This window comes from Pithys albifrons, chromosome 1 (assembly GCF_047495875.1).
Source record: "Pithys albifrons albifrons isolate INPA30051 chromosome 1, PitAlb_v1, whole genome shotgun sequence".
NCBI lineage: Eukaryota > Metazoa > Chordata > Aves > Passeriformes > Thamnophilidae > Pithys > Pithys albifrons.
In genome coordinates, this window is record NC_092458.1 from 26077881 (window position 1) to 26103837 (window position 25957).

The window sequence follows — 25957 nt, forward strand, 5'->3', positions numbered from 1 at the left end:
CCAAGCAGCCAAAAAAAATAATTTTTATTGGCCAATAAAGAGGTAGGTTTTATTACTGTCCGGTTAAATGTGAGATTTGATTTGTTTCTATTTTCAGGACATGTGGAGCTGTTCCTCATACAGATGTAGAACTAGCTGGGCAAAAACATCCACATATATGTCTATATATAGAAAGCATGCATAGAGCTACTTTCATTTCACACAAATACAGTGTCTTCCTGGCTTTATGTTGAGAAGTGATTTATTATGGTGATAAAATACCGGAAACTAGAAGTTATATAAAGAGCTCTCTATACTTAAGTTTTATGCTTTGGTATAATATTAATTATACTTAATAAGCTCTCTGTATTTCTTTGTTCTTCCATGGAGTGATTATTTTCTGATCTCTCCAGTGCATCTTGGACACTCACTCAAACATACAGTGCAATGATGCCAAGGTCAAATTTGCTCATTCAGTAATGTTTAGCCAGCTCATTAGTATTGGAAAGTCCAGAAAATGAAGTCATGAGCACTCTTTGTGATTCCGCCTGGGGTAACTTGGATGTGATTGCATTTTGAAAACCTTCTAAAAAATTGAATTTGAAAACCTGTTCTGAGAAATTGCTGTTCTGATTAACCTGGTGTAATTGCAAGGCCAGAGACAAATGAAAAATGTCTTTGTGAAAAGATTCAGAAGATGCAAGTTCAGTTTGTTTTTTTCAGGGAGGTTGTTATTTTATTTAGATAGAACAAAACTATGAAACTTACCAAGATCTAGGTAGATGCCTGGAACAAATGAGTTGAGAAAAAACATAAGAATAACACATCCCAGCACAGTCAGACATTTGACGAGAAGAATTTTGTCTGTTATTCTGTGCTGTAGGCAGACACAAAATTAAAATTAATAACTGTATTAAAGAAGGAGCTCTCTATTATGCACAAAGTTCACAAAAGTGTGTGTGAAATGCAAACTGCTGTTCACACATTGTATATTCTTCTGCAGCATAAGATCGAACTACTTAAATAGTTTTTATAGATATGCATGTTATGCATACCTATGAAAAATGCACATGTGGCCCAATGCATTTTAAGAGCTACATCTAGCACTTGCTGTATACATTCAGCTGTGTTCAGCCACCTCCATCAGAACCTCATTCCACTAAGAGAAATAGGGTTGAAATTCAATCCCAACCTCACGGGGCATTCTGAGCACTCTCTGGTTTCATGACCCTGTGCAAAATTACCCTTTTCTGAAAACCTCTAAAATACCCTAGAGGTCAAATCTTTCATGCTCCTTGTACAACTCTTGTGGACATGCCAAGTCCATCATCTCTACGGAGTTCTAAAGCTCCGTGCCCAGCTCCTGCTTCCCTGTGCCAATCCTCCTTGTGCTCTCAACCCTCAGACCCAGAGCTTTCTCTTGTACCTCTGCTTCCTTGCTCTGATGTCACTTTCATTACCAACCTAGGGAGTCACTTTCTCCCAGACTGAATTCCTCCCCTGTTGGAAGTTTAAAGCTCTACTAAAATACAAGTCTCTGTTCTTTTAAAAAAATCTGTCTCTTATGCAATGCCTTGAAAAATGTGTAAAACCTTATAAGAAAATCTGTTGGGTTTGCTGTGGTTTGGTGTGACACCTAGGACAGGGTTCTTCGAGTCAAGGACTTGAGCTCTCAGAAACAGGTCTGGATTCATTACTGATGCCAGTGATATAGAAAGATTGAGACATTTAGACAATTAAATTTATGAGACATTAATCCCACTACAAAGTTTACATCACCTCAGTTTCAGAATAAAGACTTAGGTAGTTTGAATGTGTGCTCAGCTAAAAAAACAGGATTTATCCAAGTGGTTTATCCCTACTTGAATAATAAAAGCAGTAATGTCACAGAGTAGTAAATTAGAGTCAGCATTGGGTACATTAGGAGGAGCGTACTCTGTCATCATTCATTATGGCTATAAACAACCTATTGACACCTTTTGATCCTTTTTGGCCACAGATTAAAAATTCAAGAAAAATGTGATTAGTCATTTATTGATTCTTTAAGTTATATTTTTCTAAGGAACAAAAGTATAAAACCTAGCCAACCTCCACAGTCAATAGCCTCACTATCAATAACCTTTTCCCACCAAGAAGCCAGTCCCCCTAGCTGGCTACTTCTCTGCTACCATGAGAGTTATTAAATTTCCACTACATTCAAAGCACTATCTCTATATAAAAGCATAGATATTTACATGAATACTAAGAAAAACTGCCATCTACTTACTTTTTTCTGCAGTTCCTGAATATTTGTTTCCCAGTTTTTATCTTCTTGTGAAATTTGTCTGAAAGAAAATGACACCTGCTTTTTTCCAGAGTGAAATCAGAGTTCTGCCAAGAGTGTTGGAATAAATCCCTCTCCTAACATATAGATCACCTCTTTCTCCATGCGGAATAACTCATACCACAGGGGAGTTGTGGCCTTCTTACAGCCAGCAGCAAAATTCCCCTGAGCATTCACTTAAGACTCCACTTAGTAACTAGCTTCACTAACACACAAACTCTTTTGTTCATGGAAAACCACAAGCTGGGAATGACCTAGACTCCAGGGTATGGACCTCAGAACAGGATCTGGCTATCTGCAGTATGTAGTTCTCTAAGCAGTTTCAGGAGCTGATATGTGTGTCCCGCTGTGATAAAACAAGGGTCATGTGCTAACATTAACAAGTCAGAACACTTACGTTTCTCATTTGCATTTTATAATGAAGTTCTTAAGGTCTAAATAACTTTATTGTGTTATTGGCAGACTCTGCCCTACAGCAAAAAGCCTTGGTGTTTGCAGTTCAGGAGCACTGTGTTAATGCTAATGAATTTTTACATTGCTGTAAATGTGCTGTGCTGGAGGAATCACGATTTTCAAGATTAAATGTGCAATCTTTATTTATACTTCAGAAGTGCCTTTTTTAGAATATTATAAAGTCTAATATTCTCTAATTAGCAATTTTAACTGCCTTTTTTGTCATTAAGTTTTAATACTGTCACTCAATTCAAAGTACATAATATCAGCAGAAATAATGTAAACATTATTACTGGAATAGTTTAAGAAATCATATTTACCTTTACTTGCTCATATTAACACATTTATTAATTAAAATTAATTACTACAGTTTCACTTTAGTAAATTCACATTCAAAATATTTATCAGTGCTACTTTCAGTCATCGAATTCCGTGGCATAACATCTGATTTTAACTGAATGTAAACAAAACAAGGTTATAATTTTTTTAGTCCCCATTTGTATAAACTTATTTTCTATACATAGTGTATAATTATACATAGACATAATTATGTCAAGACATAATTATGTCTTCACTCAGGTTCACACTGAAAATTTGCTTATGAAATAATTTTAAAACACAGCAATTCACTGATATGTTTTTCAAACTCAGCTATTCACTAAAGAACACTTTAGTTTTTCAGTAAAAAAAAAAGGAATTACAGCATTTTACTCTGCTGGAGCCACAACTGCAAGGAAAATTTGATGACATATTTGTGATCTTTTTAAAACAAAAGCTACCTGAACCTTTTAGGCCTTTAAATTTGGGTCACATTGATACATATTTTCCAGGCTTTACTCATCGATTTTGTCCTGAAATACTTTGGGTTTTACTCAGGCTGCAGGTGGTTTCATATCTGTACCAACACCCATCTCATCAAGAGAGCGAAGATTATAGGTCTTATCCCAGTGAGGATGCCTGAAAGCCTTCACTTTCAGATATTACTAAAATTTCTAGGTATGACCCCTGAGCTGATTGAAGTGAACAAAAATGTTACCCATGATAACAACAAAGCCATGCTATCATTTCTGGCTGTAGACTAAAATGAGCAGGAGCTCCCTGCTGATGGAACAAACAACCTGTGCCTGCAGCTTGTCCCCACCAAGGGTCAGAGCAGGGGAGATGGAACATGTTGCTTTTTGCTTACCTGTGAAATGTCCTCAGCTTCTTCCTCAGGAGCATCTCCAGAGTCAGAACCTTCTGCATCAAGAGGCATTTCACAGCAGTCTCTTCTCTGCTGGCTGGGTTAATGCGCTGGGCAGTCAGTCTCCAAACATAGATCTCATGTTTCAACTCTGAAAAGAAACAAAGTTCCTTCAAGGTCCAATACATATGAGCCCAGAGATGCAAAAAATAAGTGGAATGTGCCCCAGACTCAAAGCTGCTAAAATTACTGGGATGATTTCCCAACAATTTTCCTGTTAGGAAGCTGCTTTTGTTATTAATTCTGCAGAGCTAAAGGGAAAGAAAAATAAATAGAAATTTTTCAAAAATTTAAATAAAATAATCTCAAAGTCCTTTTTCAAAGAAAAAGAAGTACTGTCTTCAAATGTCTGCAAATGCTTTCAGCAAGCTTTAGGGCTAAAATTGTAGCATGATCATTTTCCATCAGAAAATAAACTTTCAGTATACTTTATTACACTACTAAAAAGATACTCATTCACTTTGTAGTTAGGAATGACAGCAAATGTTCCTTCACTGTATTCAGAATAGACAGCAGGTTTCCATTCACTCTGTGTTCATACAAGCAATTTTATCAATGTAAGGCAAAAGTAAAATTGCGCACTGAGTAAAGGAATACTTTTTAATAATATTTTATTGGTTTCCTAAGGGGATTTCATTCTTGGACACTGAAAATACACATAAACCAGATAACATCACCTTCGTGCTGACCTGGATGACATCTGAGCCTGTGTAAGTTCAGCCGGAGTGATTAACACTTTGAAATCAAACTCCAAAATCTTGTCAGGATTTTCAATCCTTTTTGATTTTTTTTCCCAGTATTGTCAAGGCCTTGGGAAATGACCAAAAACCATTCATTCCTGTTCAAGGATGTTAAACTGGGCAAACTGAGAAAAAGCTTTAAATTTTACAGGAAATCTCTAAAGAAATAAAAGCAGAACATTCATTCAGAAACTGTCTGAGCAAATGCTTCCTATTGAAGCAACAGGATGTTTCCTCACCCTTCTTTTCTGTTCCAGTCAAATTTCATGTCATTGAAGACAATGTGTCAAGAATTTAAGGCTTTATATCTTAAGATCCCTGTTCAATCAGAAAATTGCTCTTATCATAAAAAATGGAAGTGGAAAACTTTGCATCATGTAAACAAACCATATGTATTATTTACAAAAAATAAATTATGTAATAACATGAGAAAAACTTAAACACATTTTGATGTAGACAGTGATGTTTCTGTTGTGAATCCCTAATGGTTCATGGTATCTGCTATCAAAAAGAGTATTAAATGTGTTTGATTCCCCACTGTCCTTTGTGAGTGAGTATTTATAAAGATAACACAGAATGAATCATGTAAAGATTGACCTTGACAAGAAATTAGAATTGACAGAGCTCAGACATTTAAAAGCAAAAGTGTGTCCAGGGTCTGCATCGTTGAATAAAAAAATTTTAAAAAATAAAAAATAAAAAAATAAAAGGGATCTGAACAGGAATTGACTTACATTTTGCATGGTTGCTATGTATAGATGAGAATATATCAGTTAAAGTGGCAATGTATGCCTAAGATTCACATGCAAGACCGGAAACATAAATTCACACTACTGAAAACCCAATGACTATTGTGGGTTAGTAAACAACTAGTGCTCAGCTAAAGCTCTTCTTCCCGGAAGGGATTAATAGCTGAACCACAGATGTCAAAGGTTCAGAATCTACCACTTTCCTTCACAATACATTTGGTGAGTCTTTCCAGGAGCATAATCTGACACAAAATTATATTAAAACATAGATCCGTGTGACTTTGTGTGGTGATTCTCTCCTGTTCATCATTTACTTTTGCATCAACATCTGTGACACACACAAATATATCAGCAGTAATTTTCACTCTCTTCCAGAGAAAAAAAAAGTCTTTCTGAACCACTTTCTTATGTGAGTTTTCAGTCGACTGTAGCTTTGAAACTGTCCTCAATCCAAGAGAAAGAGTGCAGTTTTATCTTTTCCTGTGAAACACTCACAAAACATGATCATCCAGTTTCCTATTCCACTTTCCCATAGCTTGTCTTTGTTACAAGTTTTCTGATGACATCTCTTCATCCTGCCATATCATTTACCCCCATCCTTTCCAAGTGAAATTTCAGCAGGGGTTTTGCTGATGGAGGGAAGCTGAATCATTCACCATCTAAGATGCAAATCCCTCAAAGTTATTTTCATACAAAGAATCTTTATCTTCTCTCCTTCAGAAAGAAGCAGCTATCATCACTGTATTGGTGCCACAAGCTCACAGAGTGAAAAACAGCATGACTTGGCATTGCAGATTTGCATTCTATATCTGAAGTGCCTGGGGTCTAATCTCCAGGTTGAGCAACTTCAGCCTAGTGCTTTCTGGTCTATGGTAAAAAAATCCTTTGAGTCTTCCTGCTATACTTTTCTCACTTTATGTCTGCAAAACCATTTAGGCATCAACCCCGAGTTTGGGAAAATCTGATATTTTATGATATACTACGTTACACATGGACAAGGGCCTAATGCAACTGCAGAACTTATCAATCACTTCAAAATTAAGGCCAAGACAGCACAAAGGCAGCATTTGGCTGGGACTGAATAGAAAAGTCTCATACCCTGTTTCTCCATGTCCCTAAGTTTCTGTCCTCTCGTCAGATGAGATCTAATGGCCATGTTACACAGGGTGAGCTCTCCCACTCACTCCTCCAACAAACCCAGTCTGCAGGGTTTTCATAGGGTTAGCTTAGGGGTGGATCAGGCAACTATCCAATTTATCCTTCACTGCTAGGTCTACTGCTAGTAACCGAAACAGTACATGTGTAGCATTGCACTTTATCCTTAAAGAAGCTAAATTAATGTTTAACAGCAATTGTAGTAGAAGTAGTCAAAGTGAAAGAAGAAAAGCTAAGTTTAATATGCAGTGATCTGGAGTACAAGAAGACAGGAGAGCTGCAGCTCAGTCAGGTAACTCCACCCATTATGATATTGAAATCTTAGTGAACATGCTACGTTCAGAAAGCCCACAAGGTGTCACAGCAATATACCTAGTAGTATTATTTCACGAAAATTGCCTTTTATTATTTTTCCATCTTTTTTTTCCCCCAGAAAATCCATTTACAACAGGAAAATAATCATTTTTGCCTTAGCTATAGGATTAAATAAAGAATCATCAAACATGTAAACCCTGTGCTGCAAATCTGTTCTGGTTTGCCATTTATCATATTTTACCATGGAAATGACAAATATGATATCCTGAACCCTTTGAATTTTATGGAATTCCAGCTCCTGACCTGAACTGTGACATTTTAGAAAACATTTTCTGCATTTTAGAAATTATTAAGCTCAATTTAAAAATGCATATTATTTCTGAAATCTGACAATTAATAGTCAGATTGATTTTCACTCGAGTAACCACACTTCACCTCCCAGTAACAAAGAAGACATCCTCTAAAACCAAGTGTAATTAATTTCTAGTCTCAGACTACGAAAAGGCCAATTTTATTAATTGAAGATACTCAGAAGAGCATGACCAACCTTGATGAGATGATAAGAATTGTCATTAAACAGCAATTTTTAATTCGCACATGCACTAAATAGAGTAACTACCTTTTTACAAGCAACACAAGTTTGCACTGCTGGGTTGTGACTAACAATATGCCAAGCATGTTCTTCTGAATCTTTTGGGTAGGTTTTTTCTCCACATGCTACCGTAGCTTAACTATTTTCAGTAAAGGATTTTATTTTCTTAGCTAACTTCTCAGAATGAGAATATTTCTGCTTAAATGTTAACTGTAAATCAAATTAAGTATCATGAATTCTAACTTAACCTAGTAATATCTGTAACTTTTGGTAATTTTTAAATACCTAATATTATGTAATGAGTCCTCTAAGCATTACTAGGTGGCAAGTAAGTGTCACCTCCATTTTAAAAGTGCAGAAACTAAATCCAAAAGGTGAAAGGCTGTAACTGAAGGGGAAAAAAGCAAAACAAAACAGCAACAAAAACAAACCCCAACACAACCAAACAACAACAAAAAACCAAAACAAAAACCAAACCAAACCAAAACACCAAACTGAAATTTTCTTGTCTTTATTCCTTTGAATAGTCTAGTTCATCAATAGTGGATAATGGTAAGCAGAGGCATAAACATTGCAGGGTCTTCAAAATTACAACAAAACATGTTTTGCCTTATTCAGCTAAATACTTGCAATGGAATGCAAGAAATCTGCACTATGCTGCATAAAGCAATACAGAGCACTTATTTGAGCTTTTCAGTTCAGTCCAACAGCTGGGACTCCATTTTTTCATCAAAGCACCCAACACCAGCTCTATTATCCATCATGGGTTTGCATCCACTGCACAGGAATTACAGGATGTACTCATCCCTGCAGCAGAGCAGCTGGAGCCTGGGCAGAAAATTGCAAAACTCAGAGGTTGCCACACACCTAAGCAACTTCCCAGGAGTGGTATTCGTGGTGAGCTGAGGTAGGGGCTACAGCAGGCCCAGGAGTTAGGCTGTTCAGAAAACTGCCATACAGCAAGTATTCTTCAAAAAGCAACCAGAGTTTTTCCTTACTGTGCTTTGGGTTTCCCTCTGTAATTTTAGCTACTGAAAGAAGCTACAACACTACAGGCCTAGTCCTGCATCTTATAAGGGAATAGTCAACTTAATACATCTATGATGGTCACATAAGACTGAGAGGAAGTAATCCACATATATTGAAGAGGGTTAGATTTCTCATAACATTTCAGGATGGTCGATAAAGACACATGTTACTCTTCAGTTGGTTTGTCCCTGAAGGACAGGTGGGATCTCTCTCTCTCACATGATATGGGCTCTGTTCTCATCTCTGAGTGAAACTTATTTCAGTTCTTGTGGTTTTGTCCCTTAGAATCATGGAATCATAGAATCATAAATCGATTGGGTTGGAAAAGACCTCCGAGATCATCAAGTCCAACCCTTGATCCAACTCCAGTCCATTTTCTACATCATGGAACTCAGTGCCACGTCCAATCTGCGTTTAAAAATCTCTGGGGATGGTGAATCCACCACCTCTCTGGGCAGGCCATTCCAATGCCTGATTACTCTCCCTGGAAAGAATTTTTTTCTGATATCCAACTTAAATTTCCCCTGGCAGAGCTTAAGCCCATGCCCTCTTGTCCTATTGCTGAGTGCCTGGGAGAAGAGATCAACCCCCACCTGGCTAGAACTTCCCTTCAGGTAGTTCTAGACAGTGATGAGGTCACCTCTGAGCCTCCTCTTCTCCAGGCTAAATAACCCCAGCTCCCTCAGCCTCTCCCCATAGGACTTATGCTCCAGTCCCTTCACCAGCCTTGTTGCTCTTCTCTGGACTCGCTCCAGCACCTCAATATCCTTTCTGAACTGAGGGGCCCAGAACTGAACACAGTACTCAAGGTGTGGCCTCACCAACGCAGAGTACAGGGGAAGGGTCACTTCCCTGGTCCTGCTGGCCACACTATTTTTGATCCAGGCCAGGATGCCACTGGCCTTCTTGGCCACCTGGGCACACTGTTGGCTCATGTTGAGCTTCCTGTCAATTAGTACCCCCAGGTCCCTTTCTGCCTGGCAGTTCTCCAGCCACTCTGTGCCCAGCCTGTAGTGCTGCAGGGGGTTGTTGTGGCCAAAGTGCAGGACCCGGCACTTGCCCTTATTGAACTTCATCCCATTGGAATCAGCCCATCTCTCAAGTCTATCCAGATCCCTCTGCAGAGCCCTCCTGCCTTCCAGCAGGTCGACACTCCCTCCCAACTTGGTGTCATCAGCAAATTTGCTGATGATGGACTCAAGCCCCTCATCTAAATCATCAATAAAGATGTTAAACAGGACTGGACCCAACACAGACCCCTGGGGAACACCACTGGTGACCGGCCGCCAGCTGGATGCAGCTCCATTCGCCAGCACTCTCTGGGCCTGACCCTCCAGCCAGCTCCTAATCCAGGAGAGGGTACACTTGTCCAGACCATGGGCTACCAGCTTTTCCAGGAGTATATTATGGGAGACAGTGTCAAAGGCCTTGCTGAAGTCCAGATAGACCACATCCACAGCCTTCCCCTCATCCACCAGGTGGGTCACCTGATCGTGAAAAGAGATCAGGTTGATCAGACAGGACCTGCCCCTCCTAAACCCATGCTGGCTGGGTCTAATCCCTTGTCCACTACAATTCCCCAATCTGTCAAGATTACATTTGTATTTGAAACACAGCACAGTAAAACTTTCTGCAGAAAACAAAAATAGACCACGTGTTAAACCTAAATACTTCTTTTAAGCTCTGTATGTTAGGAAGATCTTATGAACTTCAGAGCCATTAGCTTAAAGTGAAAAAAATTTGTCATAGGTTCACCAAAGCAATGTTAATGGAAAGGCTAGATCTTGCCAACCAGTGTATATATCATTTCACAGAGGTTCATATACAAAAACAGGGGGGCACAAGTGCTTTAAAAGAAACAGGAAGTATCACTACCTAATTTTTTACACCCTCATCAGTGATTTTCTGTACTGACTCCTTCCATGAAAAATGTGTATAATAAATTTTGAAGTGCTGCTCTATTGATTCAAAATGACACTATATTATACTTTCTTTCTGCATGAGACAGGTAAAGTAATATTACAGCTGCTTTCCTGTGATGGCTACATTATCGAGGCACTAAGAAAATAATGTGAGATTGCAATATTCCCCTTGTTCCGCAATGTCAGAATACTGTTTTTATCATCCAAAGACAAGAAACGACAGATCAATGTTTTTCTCTTTTCAAGGGGAATACTCCATCAGCTGTAAAGCAGTTCAAAGAACACATACAGGAATTTAAATATAAAATTATCTAAAATATTAAAAAATATAAGAAGTTTCAATCTCTGGCAAGTAAAAAGCTACACTTATTTTCATTCCTGATCACTGGGAGAGCTCTTGAAGGTGCAAATAATAAAGGACAGCTTTTGGTTTATATTTTCAAACATAATGGCACAACCCTGGTGGATACTGATATATTATCCAAAAAGGAGGATATAAAACGTCTGAAGACACATTAAGACTACCTAGTTCCTTTGAGACTGAAAGTCTTACAGTTCTTTCAAATAAAAGACAGAATTTGTACCAGAAAGATGTTATATTAGATACCAAGACAATAAGAAAGCTGAATCGTTTAGTTTAGCATGCTAACAACAGTAGGAGAGTTAGAATGTTAAATCTTCACTAGTCATTGTTAATATATACAACTGGACTGCAGAGGAGAGATTAAAAAAAAAAAAAGAAACACACAAAAAATCCCTCAGCTCACATTTTGCTATCCATAATATTCTTCAAAATTTAAAAATGTTTCCCTTATATTCTGAAGAAATTAACACCCTGGGTGAGGATGCCAGAATACTGTGCACATTGCAAAACTGCCACCCAGATTGAGCCTGAAGTTGAATGCTTGAAAACACCTTGAAATATTCCTTTCTTTGAACATTAGTTTCTTCATCATTTGCTCTCTGGTTTCCTCACTTGAATCAGCTTCCGAGTGAGCAGAGCCCGCTACTTCCAACATCACATTAAATACCAGTAATACTTTACTGGCAGTTATTAAATTACCTGCATAGGCACATAAACACCCCAGGACTGAGATTTGTCAATTCAGCTATGTAATTGATGTACCTCTCACTGATTCTAGCAAGAAATGGTCCCTACACTTACAAATATGTAACTAACTAAAATAGGACTAAGGACTCTGATCTCAAGCAGCACACATAGAGATGCTACATAACACCTTCTCCTGGGTCCCTTCTATGCCCTTGCAGTGGCCTTGTGGACTTGGACATTACAATTATTTTAGGTGGGCTTTTTCCAGTTCAGAGTGTCTTAAACAGTATTTGGGTTTTCTTGCAAGTCATCACAGTGGTTCTCCCCCAGCAGTAAATCCAAAGGTTTCACATCACACTGCAGAGCATAGCATGAGGGCATAGCATGCCCCATGCCTGCTAGAGAATGCAGAGACCACCCAGATATCCCATTCCCTAAGAAAACAACACAGTTCTTAACCCATTGACTAGAGCCACATGCCCCAGGGAACCATTCCCCCAGGCAAGTACATCAGAGTTATGACACGCAAGAGCATTCACAAGGACAAAATGATAATGAGTGGGGCTACATCATCTACATACCAGCCTATAGCATTGGGCTGTACTATCCCTTCAACTACAACTACTCTTGATGATGTCTGTGCTTGGTCAATCACATGCAGCACGAAGCACTACAGCAGACATTTGTGGTCACAGAGGGGAAAATGCATCAGACATTGAATGTTTAATGAGTTTTTCAGTTTTACCTTACTTTCTTTCTTGATCATCTGCCATTCTTTGCACAGATTCACACAAAATGAGTCCTGATGCAAGCAGTACATATTCCGAATCTAGGAACAATGCCTGGACATCTTGCAGGCATCACGATCCTGTCAATTGCACAACTGACCATCCTTAATCATCATTCCCCTACTTCTTTCCTCATCTATATTTCTATATTTTTACTACTGTACTGGCACCACTGGACCAAGGATTGGACTCGATGATCTTGGAGGTCTTTTCCAACCCAATCGATTCTATGATTCTATGATTCTTTTTCCCCCTCCTCCTTTCCCTATTCTCTTTGAGAAGCATCTGTAAGGCTCCACATGGAAGAAAGAAAAATATTTGCTCACTCATCTGGTTGCCACGTTTCATGTTGTGTGAAACAGCACCATGTTTTTCACACATTAAGCACTTTACGCATGACTATGATTAATTACAAAATTCCTTCTGTTGTCTACTTTACATGCTGACTCTCATGCTACCATCAGTATTTCCCCAGCTGCTGCAGACAGTGAGCTACACCAGAGGGAATAATGGGCTCCCCCCTCTCCTGGCATCACCACTCCTGTTTCATGGGTGGAACTCTCCTTCAGACTGCAAAATAATTGGAAACAAGAGGAAGCACCAGAGGAGAAGTGGGGAGCTGGTGCCAAAAAAGTTGTTGTGCTAGGAGAAAGCTCTTCCTCATTGGCAGAAAAGGCAATAATAATACTTGTCACCAGATGACATGTCACCCATTCTCCTGGGGAAAGAGACCTTCCCAAACACTTATGTCCACATCTCCGTTTGATAGCTGAGACATATTGTATTGTTATGCTTCCCAGGAACTAAATAATCTATTGCTAATCCTTAAGGGAAGAAAACACTTTGGTTTCAGGTTTTCAGAGACATAGTGGGAACAGTAAGGTTAATTTCTCTTACACTCCTGTATTATTACTTCTGCTTACATATTATTTTGGTAAAGTGCAGATACATATACTTTTCAAACTTTCTTAGCTTACTCTTCTAAGCCCAGCACCTTTCCTGCAACACATAGAACAAGGAGCAAGTTTATCAGCTGAGAATGATTTAAAAGGTCCTCAAAGTATCCCTTCATTCTTACAAACCATTAGATTTTCTCTCTCGTTGCTGAGTTCTTCCGATTTTATTCTTTTGTAATATGCCCTGCTTAAAACCATTGCAGGCAGATAGTGGTTTCTGGGGAGAGAACATGCATTTTTACTGCTGCAAAGGTGTTGCAGCTCAGTCTGAAAGTCAAGAGACACTGGTGACAAGTGTTGAAATTAGGCTGACAATGTATCTTCAGAATATGAGTATTGTCTGCTTTTAAATTCAGCGCTAATCCATTCTCAACAATCTGCATAGCCTAAAGGAACAGGAAAAAACTTAAGGCACATGGCACCCAGGGGAAAAAAACCTGTGAAGAATAATATACTAATTAAATCTCACATATCTTGTTTAATTGCTAATTGGGGGCAGGGTGAGGGAAGGCTGGTATTGTTATCGTTTGAGCTGGCAAAATGCCAACTGCCTGGTACCCAGTCAAAAAGTCCACTCCCAGAGCAGGAGAGTGGGGGAAAACAGCAGAAACGAGGCTTTAAACACAGTGAGGTTTTTATATTTATACAAAGAAGAGAGCTTAACACAGAATATGAAATAGCACATAGTGACAGGAAACAACAACAGGCTCACCGAGGTCGCCCCAGCTAACAGGTGAAACTCCAAACCAACCAAACCCCCTCCCCAAAGGAAACCTCCCAGCAAGAGGGAAAGAGGAATTAACAGGAATGTGCTCACGTCCCCGGCTAAGCAGACGTGCCGACCGGCAGGAGGGCCTGATATCAGCAGTCAGGGAGCAGGAACCGTCCTGGTCAGAAGCATGGACCGAAGAGAGCAGAGACTCCTCCCACCTTGCTTGTTATACTCCCCGACACTTCCTGATGATGTCAGATGATATGAAATACCTCTATGGCTGCTTAAGTCAGATGATACCTGTCCCCTCTAATCTGTGTCACAACCTTTGAGGCCTGCTAAAAACTGAGGCCTAAATGGGGACCTATGCTGACTAAAGCCAAAACTACTACAGGTATTTAGTTGATTAAAACAGCTGCTTGAAACAAGCCATTTGAAGTTATCACAGAACCATTGCAAAGTGAGATGAAAGGACACCTGAAAGTACCTTAGAACCTATTCTGCAAATCCAGACCAGGACAGTTATCTCCTAATGGAGCTGTGTTGGTCTCTTTCTCTTCCTTTTCCACAGAAATTTTCAAGAGGAAAAAGTGGCTCTTCAATATTTAGTCTAATTGAACAGCTACTGATTAGGTTTGCAGCAAATGACAAGCAGCTGATTATAAGAACACATGCTATTCTGATTAGGAGACTGCTGTATCTGAACAGACTAAGCTGCAAGTAACAAAGATACCAAAAAGTGAAATGAAGGAAATATGCTAGCCAATGTTTCTCTAGTACAGTGTTTCACTGGCAAAAATACTATTTTAGTGAATAAAGTGTACTATTCAATTTAATTTAAAAATTAAGTCATGTATAATTGATTTCTTAAAAATCCAAAACATGTGTATTAAAATTTTATAGCTGAAAGAAAAAAAGTAGCAATCCTATTTTCTAAAATACATATTCACAAAATAATGCTATTATGTCAGGATCAATATTGCATATACTCAGCAGAATGAATTTTTTTGCTCCTTAGATATTAGTTATCTCAAGATCTCTTACACGCAGGTACTTTTAGAGATATATAAGTATATCATAGGCCTAGTGACTCATTAAGAAATAAGAAATTAATAAAAGTAGATTAATTATTTTTTAAAGAAGAAAGTTGGGAAGTTAGAAAAAATGTTTAATACCAAGAACTTAATAATTTATTTCCAGGTAAAGTAATAATTTTATATAATTATGCATAATTACACATAATTTTATCTGGAGGTTGCAAAGGTTCCTCTCCTACCCAAGAAAATGATTCTCCTGAATTGTCTTACCAAACAGTTAGGTAGTATAACCTCTAGAACATCTCAAAAATGTTATGGATCTTAATAACAGGAAAGACTTTGACTCCTAGAGATATAAACAGGTAAGCTGAGTGGACTTTGTGCTGAATGGGTGCTGAAGTCCCTCAAAACCAAATGTCTTCACAAGAGCTTCCCAAGCAGTGAAATCTCTTCTCTAATCATTTTATCAGAAGGGATTCAAGAGACATGGTATAATCCACTGTGGAGAGGACTGTCATTTCAGCCTTTCCTAAAGCAAATTTTCCCTGGAACAAGGCAAGGCACTACAAGTAGTACTTCTTTTGCCTAAATGAGTTATTGGTTATCAGAGACGTATCATGAAGGTATCTGACACCAAGCTCATCACCTTGGACTCCTCTTATACTCAAAAGAGAGAAGTAACTTTTGGGGGCTGCAATGTATCTGTTCTATCATAGAAAGATACATGAGTCTCTAAGGGTATTTCTCTTTTTCCACTCATTACAAATGAAGCCAAGACAGATCAACCATATCAAAAATTGTCCTCCACATTCTAAAGAGACATCACACACACAGATTCAGAGGCCTCATATAGCACATTAAAGCATCTATTGCATGGTCAGTGGAAGCCTGGATCCTAAGTCCTCTAAGCCAAAAGTGAAAAAAGCATCAATCCCAGGGAAGAAACAGTTATACTCAACTATCATTGTACACAGATTGCTAAGAAATTATACTTAGTGAATTATATAAAGAAATTGGGAACACATGGGGCGTTAAATTTCATCACTGAAAGAGCCCTAGAACAATGATGAAAACTTCAAAATGACTGAATAGAAAGACATAAAACCATGAAGACAAAAAGGGACCTACAGTCAACAGTCACTGAAACTGCTTTAACAGCTTTAGAGACTACTGAGGTGAGAGATGTAAAAAATCATAGATTAGTCCACTGAATTGTAGACCATATGCACCAGGGAAACTTAGGGTTGGAAAAGCCACAGAGGCAAGCTGGAAAGAACTTGAATGAAATGTCTTTCACTGACCACAGACCAGTGAAAAAAACTGCTGAAAAAATCCAATAGAAGAAAACAAGCAGTGAGGAAATGCCTGTCACAAGGGAAACCTGGGGTATTTCTAAAGCTATGCTGTGAAATTAGCACCTTGAGCAGATGTTATCTCTTGCAATACAGAACATCCTGGTATCCAAGCCTATGGCTATAATAAATGATGCAAAATATCCATGCAAATTTCAAAAGATATTTAATAATTCATGTCAAAGCCTCAACTTTAGCACCAGAAAACATCTATTTCTAAAAATCAGAAAATATCACCACTAAGAATAAAATCTAAATTATTAGTTGCAAAATTATTGTTCATAGACTGAAGGAAAGTGGGTACTTCCATCCGAAGACAGCTTTGTATTCAGTTTCAATTTAGCACATATTTGATGTAACAATAATAACTTTATTTCATGATCACACTTACCAACAATTTCACTTGGCTCCTTATTGTAAAGTTTTTTGTTCCAGTAAAGAAGTCTGAGAAAAGGAAAGGAGACCAGAACAACAAGGCAGATACCCACAAACATATGCCCTGTGAAGGCTGCAAAATCCAATCCCTGAAAATAAAAATGAAAACCTAAATTAAAAATCACTTGTTTTTCTATATTACCCACAGGGAAAACCATTCATCTATATGTACTTTAGCAATCAAAAATAAATATAAAGCAATAATGTATGTTCCAAGAAGAGTATCTTCTGTATTCCATCTGTTTCAAGGAGATAAGCCACATTACAGTATAATTCAGATGACTAAAACATAACATTATTCTGAAAGACATTTAGTGTTCCTGACATGGATAGTAAAAAGAAAAAACAAAACCAAACAAACAAATAAAAAAAACAAAAAAAAAAAACAACAAAAAAACCAAGAAAACAACAACAACAAACCACAACCCACACTGCATCATTTACTTTCTTTTCTCACTTAACTCATTAACTCTGAAATAGTTAAATTTTAATGACCAGCTTTTGTATTAAACTGATGATAACACAGATTTTTACAATCATTCTCTCTAAAGCATTCTTCTACAACAAAACTGTTCGGTTTATTTTTCTGCCTGGTTAATAAATGGACACACTTCTACATATTTTTCACAATGAAACCTTTTAATGAAGGTGTTCTCAGAAAGGTTAAGCAGAGCATATTATGAAGCTACTGTTTTCAAGCAATAAGAATGAATGATGACAACTAGCACTAAAACTTTAAAGTTACCCATGCTCTGAGCAGTACATTGGACTAGATAACCTCTAGAGTCCCTTTCAACTGAATTATTCCATTGCTCCATATTACGCACACTGTAGTGGATCAGGATTAGCCTTTGGGCTGGGATTTTCTGAAGTAGTCATGACTCGCCTGCCCACAAGAAGTTATCCATGAAGCATCCAAGTACACTGGTAATAAGAAACTGTCTTATATTCACAGAGCAGAGGTTGTCTGAACCAATGATCTCAGCAGAGCAGCTCTGTGACTCTTGTAAGAAAGCATAGTCCAAGCCCCAGTTAGCTCAGGCTGTCCAAACTGAATTTTCAGAGCATCCACTGATATCCCAGAGACTCTAGCAAGTTAGTGGATCTCCCTGTCACACACCTCTATGTCTTTCTTTTCCCTTCCTTTTCAACTAAAACCTTCCTACAGACCTTCTGTAATTCCCATATATATTAAAAACATCTTCCTTTGCAGCATCAGCTGATACTACCTCCAACGTGTTAAGGAGCTTAAGGCAGTTAAATGCCTCCCTGATATCCGATCCCATCAGATCTCGGAAGCTAAGCAGGGTCAGCCCCGGATTAGTACTTGGATGGGAGACCTCCTGGGAAATGCCGGGTGCTGTAGGTTCTAGTCCTGAGGACTTCACTGGCACTGTCCAAGCTCACTTGGCCATGGCAGATGAACCTCAGGACTGAAACGGTGGGGCCAGTTCTGCGCACGCTGAGCCTCACCTAAAATCCACTGCGCAGGCTGGAAGGGCACAGCCACGTGGGGACAGCCCTTCCCAAATCTTCGTTCGCGAAGCCGAGCCACACACACACACCTTAAATGTGTGTTCTTCTATACTGTCTCCTACTAGAAGAATTTATGTGGAAATTTCCTAGTGTAAATGTCTCTGGTTCAAAAAAGGGGAAAAAAAAGTTTCTCTATTGCACCACAGGGTATAATAAAAAGACACATGACACAAGAAACTGATTACAGTCATAAAGAACTTTCATAGCCAGATAAAGATTGGTGCTATTTGGCAAAAAAATCCATAGCTTGCAGACAGTTAAATAAATCTCAAACCATAAATATGCAGACCTAGGATAAGAATTTGATCCTATTAAAAATACAGGTTTAAGCTCCACAAGCTGAAGAAATTCATGCTTAGCTGCTTTATAATAGCAGGTTCCTTGACTCTCCTACTCTCCAGACACTAAAAAGGTGAAACTGTACACCAGTTCACTTGCTGGCCTTTTGCTATAACTCAGCTATAGCCATTTCTTTTATGAAAGCAGAAGGAAGACTCTTTGGGAATTGAAATGTGATTATTTTAAGAATTGGATAGAAGAAAGTGACACCACAAAAGAAAATAATGTATCTTCATTCAGTTTGCCTACATAATAGGTCAACCAGTCAGGTGTCTGACATCTCTGTAAGACAGATTTTACAAGTCAATTTTTATAAATGCTTAGAAAGATTGGCTTTTGGGCATCAAGTCAAGATTCAGAGCTACAGGAGACATTTCTGTGAGGGATGAAATCAACATTCATAACTCTAGGAAATTTGCAAATAACAATGAATAAAAAGAAAGGAATTCTATAAAATCTCACAGTTTGTAAGACCTGAGCCCAAAATATATAAAGTCTATATCCCTCATGTTTATTGCCCTAATTACAGTCATTTAAAATTTGCAATAAATGTACTTTTTACATGTGCTGCCTCTAGATTATAGCCAAAAAGAAAGATCAGAAAAGTTTGGTGAGAAAAACAAGAACCTTAAAAGCAAGGTGAATTGGCCTTGGTTCAGAAATTTCCCAGTTATTGACAACATGCCATTAAATAGTTCAGGGAGTATGCAAAATCAGCATTCAGTTTTGTATGTCTCTAAAATGGCATAAAGAGAGGTAGGAAGCTGAAAGGAATTAAGCTGTAAAAACACAGAAGCTACACCAGCCAAAATAACAATGCCTAAATCTAACTACAAAAAAAATTACCCTCTGAAAGAAAAAATGCCTAGAAAACAGCTGGTCGGGGAGCAATAAAGTAATTAGGAGTGGTCAGAATATGCTCAATACAGAATTACCAGAATGAGGGCAATTACTTTTGCACTCAAACTAGTCTTATAAAAAAAGCAGTGGATATGAAGCTTTTCTTAAGCTGACAGCAATGTGCCCACATCCTGAAGATGCCAGCTGTGAGGCCAAGTATGATGGTAGAAATTCTCTCTGAAGACAAACAGGTATAAAGAAAAATGCTAAATGAAGAAATAAAAACAATAAATAGGAACCCAAAGAATTCTTGGTAATTCTTAAGTTTAAATATGTGGTGTCTCCATCCCATGTCGAAGGATCTTGAGTTTAAGGAAGTGCCTTATTGCAAACAAATGCATTTATACAAAATTACTTGCGTTTGCATTTTTATTATCACACCAATTTGAGAGGAACAAAAAAAAATGGTGCTTTGTCACTGCAATGCCACAATGCTGAAGCTTCTCAAAAAAATACAGCATGAATGAGACTCTTGAAACCCACAAAACTAATTTCTTGATGAAGAAAATCACATCAACCTGGAAGGCAAACTAAAATGCTGAGGTTAAGAAGGAGGTCTCAGATCTGACTGATAGCTTAAAGGAATTGAAATGAGATAGAGATCACAATACTCTTTTAAAAAATCAGGATTAACACAGCTTTATAACATAAGAGCTGATGTAGATAAGCCTTAAAAGTGATTTGCAGGCACGATAACAAGAGGGAAAGAAAATTGTCTGCTATATTTTTTGGCATCCTATCCAAGAGCTTACACAAACTCTTCAAAGAGAGTAGCTGGGCTGAGGTTCAGGATTTTGTTAAACTTCATGATATCACACCATTGATCTTTCTTATCTCTGAGAACCCCAGGGAAATAGAAAACATGCTACTCTGCTCTTTCCAATACAGTTGAAACAAATAGTTTTCTAACATGGAGTGTGCCTTCTTTGGGAAAGAGCTTGCATGAGCGCATTGCCTGTGATAATCCAAGACTGGAGTCAATTATTTTCCCATCCCTTGCTCCTGGCTTTTGTCTCCATTACCTCTTACATTGATCCGTTAGAGACAGTGAGTGAAAAGGAATCCTGATCATCACTAGCCTTGGACAACTGACACGCTGTAGCCATGAGGAGTCTGAGGACTACTAAGTCCACTACTTTTTATGGCTGATGTCAGAAAGCCTCACAGTGAAATACAGACAACTGCCCATCCTGATGCTTTGGGTTGGATGCTTAGCACCAGCCTCTCTACAGCACAGAGAATATGCTTTCACAGGGAAAAAGAAGACCAGTTTCACACCAGACATCGTCATGTAGCTAGGAGTGAACTGGTAACCTCTTGGAGAACTTTAAGAGACGAAAGGGTCTTCACTGTACTGTAGATACAAACAATGCAGCAGAGGATACCAAGATGGTGGCACAGTTGCTTCATTAGTTGCTCCTGCTCCCCTTCCACACCCCAGGAAGGACATACAGCATTTCCACAAAGTGTATGTTCATACCCTTTGTGGCTATGGATAACGCATTTTATACCTCCCAAACCCTCTGCTGCTGAGGCCAAGATTCAGCATTCTAAAAACCCAATGAAGTGCTCCACATGTCTGCTGCATACAACAAAATGTCATTTTCACAAAGATTTTCTTTGCCTGCATAATACACTGGAATAGAATTGACATGAACAATAGGCAAGAAATATTTTTCTTCCAGGAGATTTCAATCTACCAGATAAATACAAAACATGTTTCAAATGTCCCCTACTCAAGGCTATGCTGATTGTGTCAGATTTCTCCTGTTCCCCAGTCAACAGAAAATCTGAAGATTTTGTTGTAGTCAGACAACAGCCTAAAGGTTCCACTGCCTGAAACAGAGTGGGCATCTTTCCTTGGTTTATTGTTTAAAATGCAAAGTCAAATATCTCAATTTCATATTAGGAACAAGTATCATAGTGTTTCCCTAAAATGCTACCTTTTTATCATTTTGATTTTTTTAATTGCTTTTGGACATGTGAAGTTATTAAATTCTAGCAATTCAGACCTTTCCAATAGAAATCTGCCATTTTAGAGCAAGAACATAGGAAAAGTTATAGCTAGGTGCAGCAATTCAGGGAGCAGCCAATTATGTGCTTCTAGCCTGAATGGCTTTTACTTAATATTTTAAAATTAATAAAACAAGGAAGAGCTAGAGTAGTTTCTACATTGGTTTAAACATCCCTTCTAGCTGAGTGACTGAGATCTACATTATCTCTGGGGAGCTGCTCATGATGTCACTGATCCAGAAATCATTGATGGTCTAACCCAGTTACATGAAGATAATGTTTATCTGAGACACTGAGGAACCTCCTTTTCTGTTTTGCATTATAGACTTTAATGATTACTACACGCAGTAATGGGAAAAAAAATCTGAAATCAGATGTAAGCCCATAAATTTTATTTCATGTACTTTACCAAGGACTTATTTTTTTCTTGAGAAAAGGGATGAATGAAACATCATCAGAAAGGGTAAGCTCTACAAATTGATTAAAAGTTTTAACAAGCTTGTATCCAGAAAACTAAAAAAAACCCCAGCCTAATAAACTACAGGAATCCATTTCACAAGGATTTTCTCTTCTGTTTTTCAGAAGTAACTACTTTCATTCAGAAATCTTCGGCACCATAGTTCTTCATTAAATATTATCAACTAATATCACATCACGCTAAATTTTAGCATGAAGGTTGAAAGTCTCTAAACGGCAGAACAGGAGAACTGAATGTCTGTCTGTCAGTTTTTCAAGGAATTCCTGTTAAATGCAGGAATGACTCAGAGTGGGATGCTGAAACCCCAAAATCCTCAGCAAAGATCAGATTAACAGCAGAAGCTTTATCTCACGCTAACAAAACCAGTAAGTGAAAGGATGTATTCCAGTGGCTAGCACATGTTAAAACTGCCTTTGCCCTTATCACTACCTCTGTTAGGCTGATTAAGTCCAGCTGGATACGCTTGTGCACATGTTCAGTGTTCACACTACTATTTTGCTCTGGAGACCTATTCACCATCCATTTTTTAAAGAACTTGTAATCACAGCCTATGCTTAGAGCACACACAACTTCTGGTTTCAAAGGTGTGATTGTAGATACTTGTGAAGTTCCCAAAGACAGGATTTGATGTTCAACCTTTCTGAAAGCAATGACCATATCCAAATGGTGCTTATAAAAATAGAGTTCCCAAAACTCTGGAGCACATATCTCTTCAAGACAAAAATATAATTTTATTAACAATGGCCACTTAATAGCAGCATTCTGAAGGTAACACAACACTAAAAAAAAGAATTTTATATTCACTAACAAGTTTTCCATTTGCTTTTAATGAAAACTCCTATTTTTTCTCCCTAAAATTACAACACAAATGCTATTTTGTGAAACTTCTTTCAACTCCAACTAAGAATAAGCAAGAACAAAACAAATGTTCCTCTCCTATTATGCAAATGTTCCACTGATTCCAGTCGTGATGGTAGGGAATATGTCGGGATTATAAATTAACCATAGCTACAAAGGAAAAATCCGCTTGACATTCATTTGCACCTCAAGACAAATAAAGAGACTTATGCCTACATTTTACTGAGCAAAATGTTACAAAACCTTATTTATTCAAACAGAGTTTAAATAAAATATTTTAATATGATGTGAGTTTTCCCCTGAATCTCTCCAGAACTGCAGTAAACAAAGAGTAAAGCACTTCTAACACTATAACCCAAAACCAGCACCCAAACTAACAAGACGGCACTTCATTTTGTATTGATTTAAAAGCCAAGGTTTCCAGACAAAGTGTAAACTTGCATAATATTTTACTTGGCTGCTTTTAGAGGTTGCAGTACAGCAGAAGTAATTCAGGAAGACCAGTAAAATTCTCCTCCTGATAGCACCTAATAAAGTAGAAAACCCCATAATCTACACAGTGCAGTTCACTATTCAGCCTCTTGCAGGCGTAGTTGTCCAAGTATTTGTGTACTTACTGTGCAAGAATAACACTGTAAAGGAGTGCAAGAGGATGAAAAAGGGAATTTCAATGACAATATCAAGAGGGAAAAGTGCCTAAAATTCCTAGAATGTCCAAATGCACAACCATAATGGTAAAAAGAGGTGAAAACCAGATGTTTTCCATAGAAAACCATGTGTGTGTTTCTCCTTCTGATTAAAAGAGACCATGCTGGAGCAGATAGACAAAATCAAGCTTTGTTCACCAGTTCTGATTGTAAGAGGATATGATCGTCCAGCTCCTTCCCTGTCCTCACTCTTGGTTTTATCCAGTTACTCCTCCCAGCACTCCCCCAGGCTTGAGAAGGCGTGAGCCCTAAGCAGTGAGGACATAAGCCACACACCACTCTGCCCCAATGCCAAGAACAGGTCTCCGACCTTCTTTTATTTATATAGAAAAATATAACAATTGAGACATAGACAAGAAGCAGCACAACTGCTGTGGTCCTGTGTTGAACCTAATCTATTTTATTACATAATTATTTCTATGATGCAACAAAAGATCTGAAAATAAGCCAGAGTAGAAAACATCTGGAAAGTTTTTTGTGCTTTTTACACATTTGCGTCCTTCTACAAATATGAATATCTCATTCAAGAGAAATGCAAAATTGTTTCTTTTCAATGTGACTGCTTCATTGTTTCCCATGTTTATAGCTACTTCTAAAAGTTCTGCAGAGATTATGAGTTTCTGAGTATTTAGGAAAATGACCTTCATGGCAAGTGCAAATTATTTTTTTAGATCAGAAGTTTTAAACAGTTGCACAGATTTCACATTTAGAATGTAAAATGTAGCTACCAAATCCTCAGTTGGGAATATTACTCTTCCAAGTCATCATCCAAACAAGCCAACTGCAGCACATTTCAAATATTTTGATGGTAAACCTTCAGTTTATTAAATAATATGAACTTTCAAAGACATTTTCCAACCTGGACAGTACTTGATTAATTTGAGTGTTTTCAGTTAATTAGAAGAGATCTTTCTTTCATAGAGCAATAGAAACATAAGTGATGCCAAATTTAAAAAAAAAATCAAAGAAAAAAACAAAAGAAGAAAAATACCCCATAAAAAACCCAAGCAAACAAAAAAACGCAAAAAAAAAAAAAAAAACAAACAAAAAAACAAAACACAGCCTAGGATTTTATACTATAATTCCATCATCCCACTTGCACAGGTATTTTCACAATAGCTCATTTCACACTAAATTTCTTTAGATTGATTTATTTATTCATGAGGTTTATGACACCCAACCAAACCAGAAAACAAACGCCTGGTTCCTTATAAATGTGCCCGTTACATACCTGCCCCTTCCATCACACTGCCAGTTGGTGGTGATGCAGGGTCAGGAGGAGGACAGAGCTGTCCCTCCCTGGGAGGGGCTGCCCCTTGCATCCTGAGCAAACTGCCTCCCTGCTGCCCCACAGCACACCAGGCACAGGTGATGGCAGGCAGTCCCAGAAGCAGAAGGGGGACTTGATGCTCTTGTGTTCAGGGATAGCAGGGATAGCTGAGAGCACAGCGAACTCATGCAAACACCAGCTCCAAGCAGATGCTGAAGGCTGCAAATGTGAGCACCTGCCAGCAGCAGCTCTGCCTATCCACAGGGCAGAGAGGGCCATGTGGCCAGGAGGACATGGTGGGCTGGGATGCTCCTGCTGGCAGGTGTCTTGTGTTCTTCAGTCCCACCCAGCACCAGCCACCACAGCCTTCCCTTGGCACCAGATGCCCAGCAAACAATAGAAGAGCCAAGATGGAAGATAAAGTCTGCTACTGCAGCCTGAAGATTCCAAAATATTGGCTGGAGGTTGGAGCCACCTGTGGCCCAAACTGCATGGGAGGAGTCCCCACCCTCCTCCCACCCCCTTGGACTGTGGTTAAAGTGCCTCATGTGTGACATGGGCAACATGGCCTCTCATGTTACAGGTTTTAGCATATGGACAATTTCTGGTTTGAATGGCAGTAAAGGAATTGAATTGTCTTCACAGAATCCCAGAATCACAGACTATTCTGAGTTGGAAAGGACCTACAAGGATCATCGAGTCCAACTCTTAAGTCAATGGCCCATACATGGGATTGAACCCATGACCTTGGCATTATTTACTACCAAGTTTTAACCAACTGAGCTAATCCTTCAGTGGTATATTTAATTTTGGAGAGAAAACCTAGTCTGAAAAAATGGAGGTATTTTCATCTTAATTTTCTTTTTTTTTTTTTCCCAACTTGTTTCCCCCTCTGCAACTCTTGCTTTGCTTCTTTCCTCACATTGCCACTGTAAGGAAATCAACACCAAAAACAACAAAAAAAGGAAACTGATATTCTCAGTCCATATAAAAAGTAAATTTTTCATCACTATTTTGTCCCTAAA

General features: G+C 38.4%; 1 protein-coding gene across 1 annotated transcript in view; it reads right to left on the reverse strand.

The window, feature by feature from the left end:
• OCA2 (OCA2 melanosomal transmembrane protein) overlaps window positions 1-25957 on the reverse strand; it is a 207992-nt gene that overhangs the window by 91590 nt on the left and 90445 nt on the right. Inside the window, exons 16-19 of the mRNA XM_071570096.1 lie at window positions 16788-16920; window positions 3942-4089; window positions 2246-2303; window positions 748-856 (exon numbers count right to left, since the gene is read on the reverse strand). Of these exons, the coding sequence (XP_071426197.1) occupies window positions 748-856; window positions 2246-2303; window positions 3942-4089; window positions 16788-16920 (448 nt within the window). The remainder of the gene's footprint in view (window positions 1-747; window positions 857-2245; window positions 2304-3941; window positions 4090-16787; window positions 16921-25957) is intronic.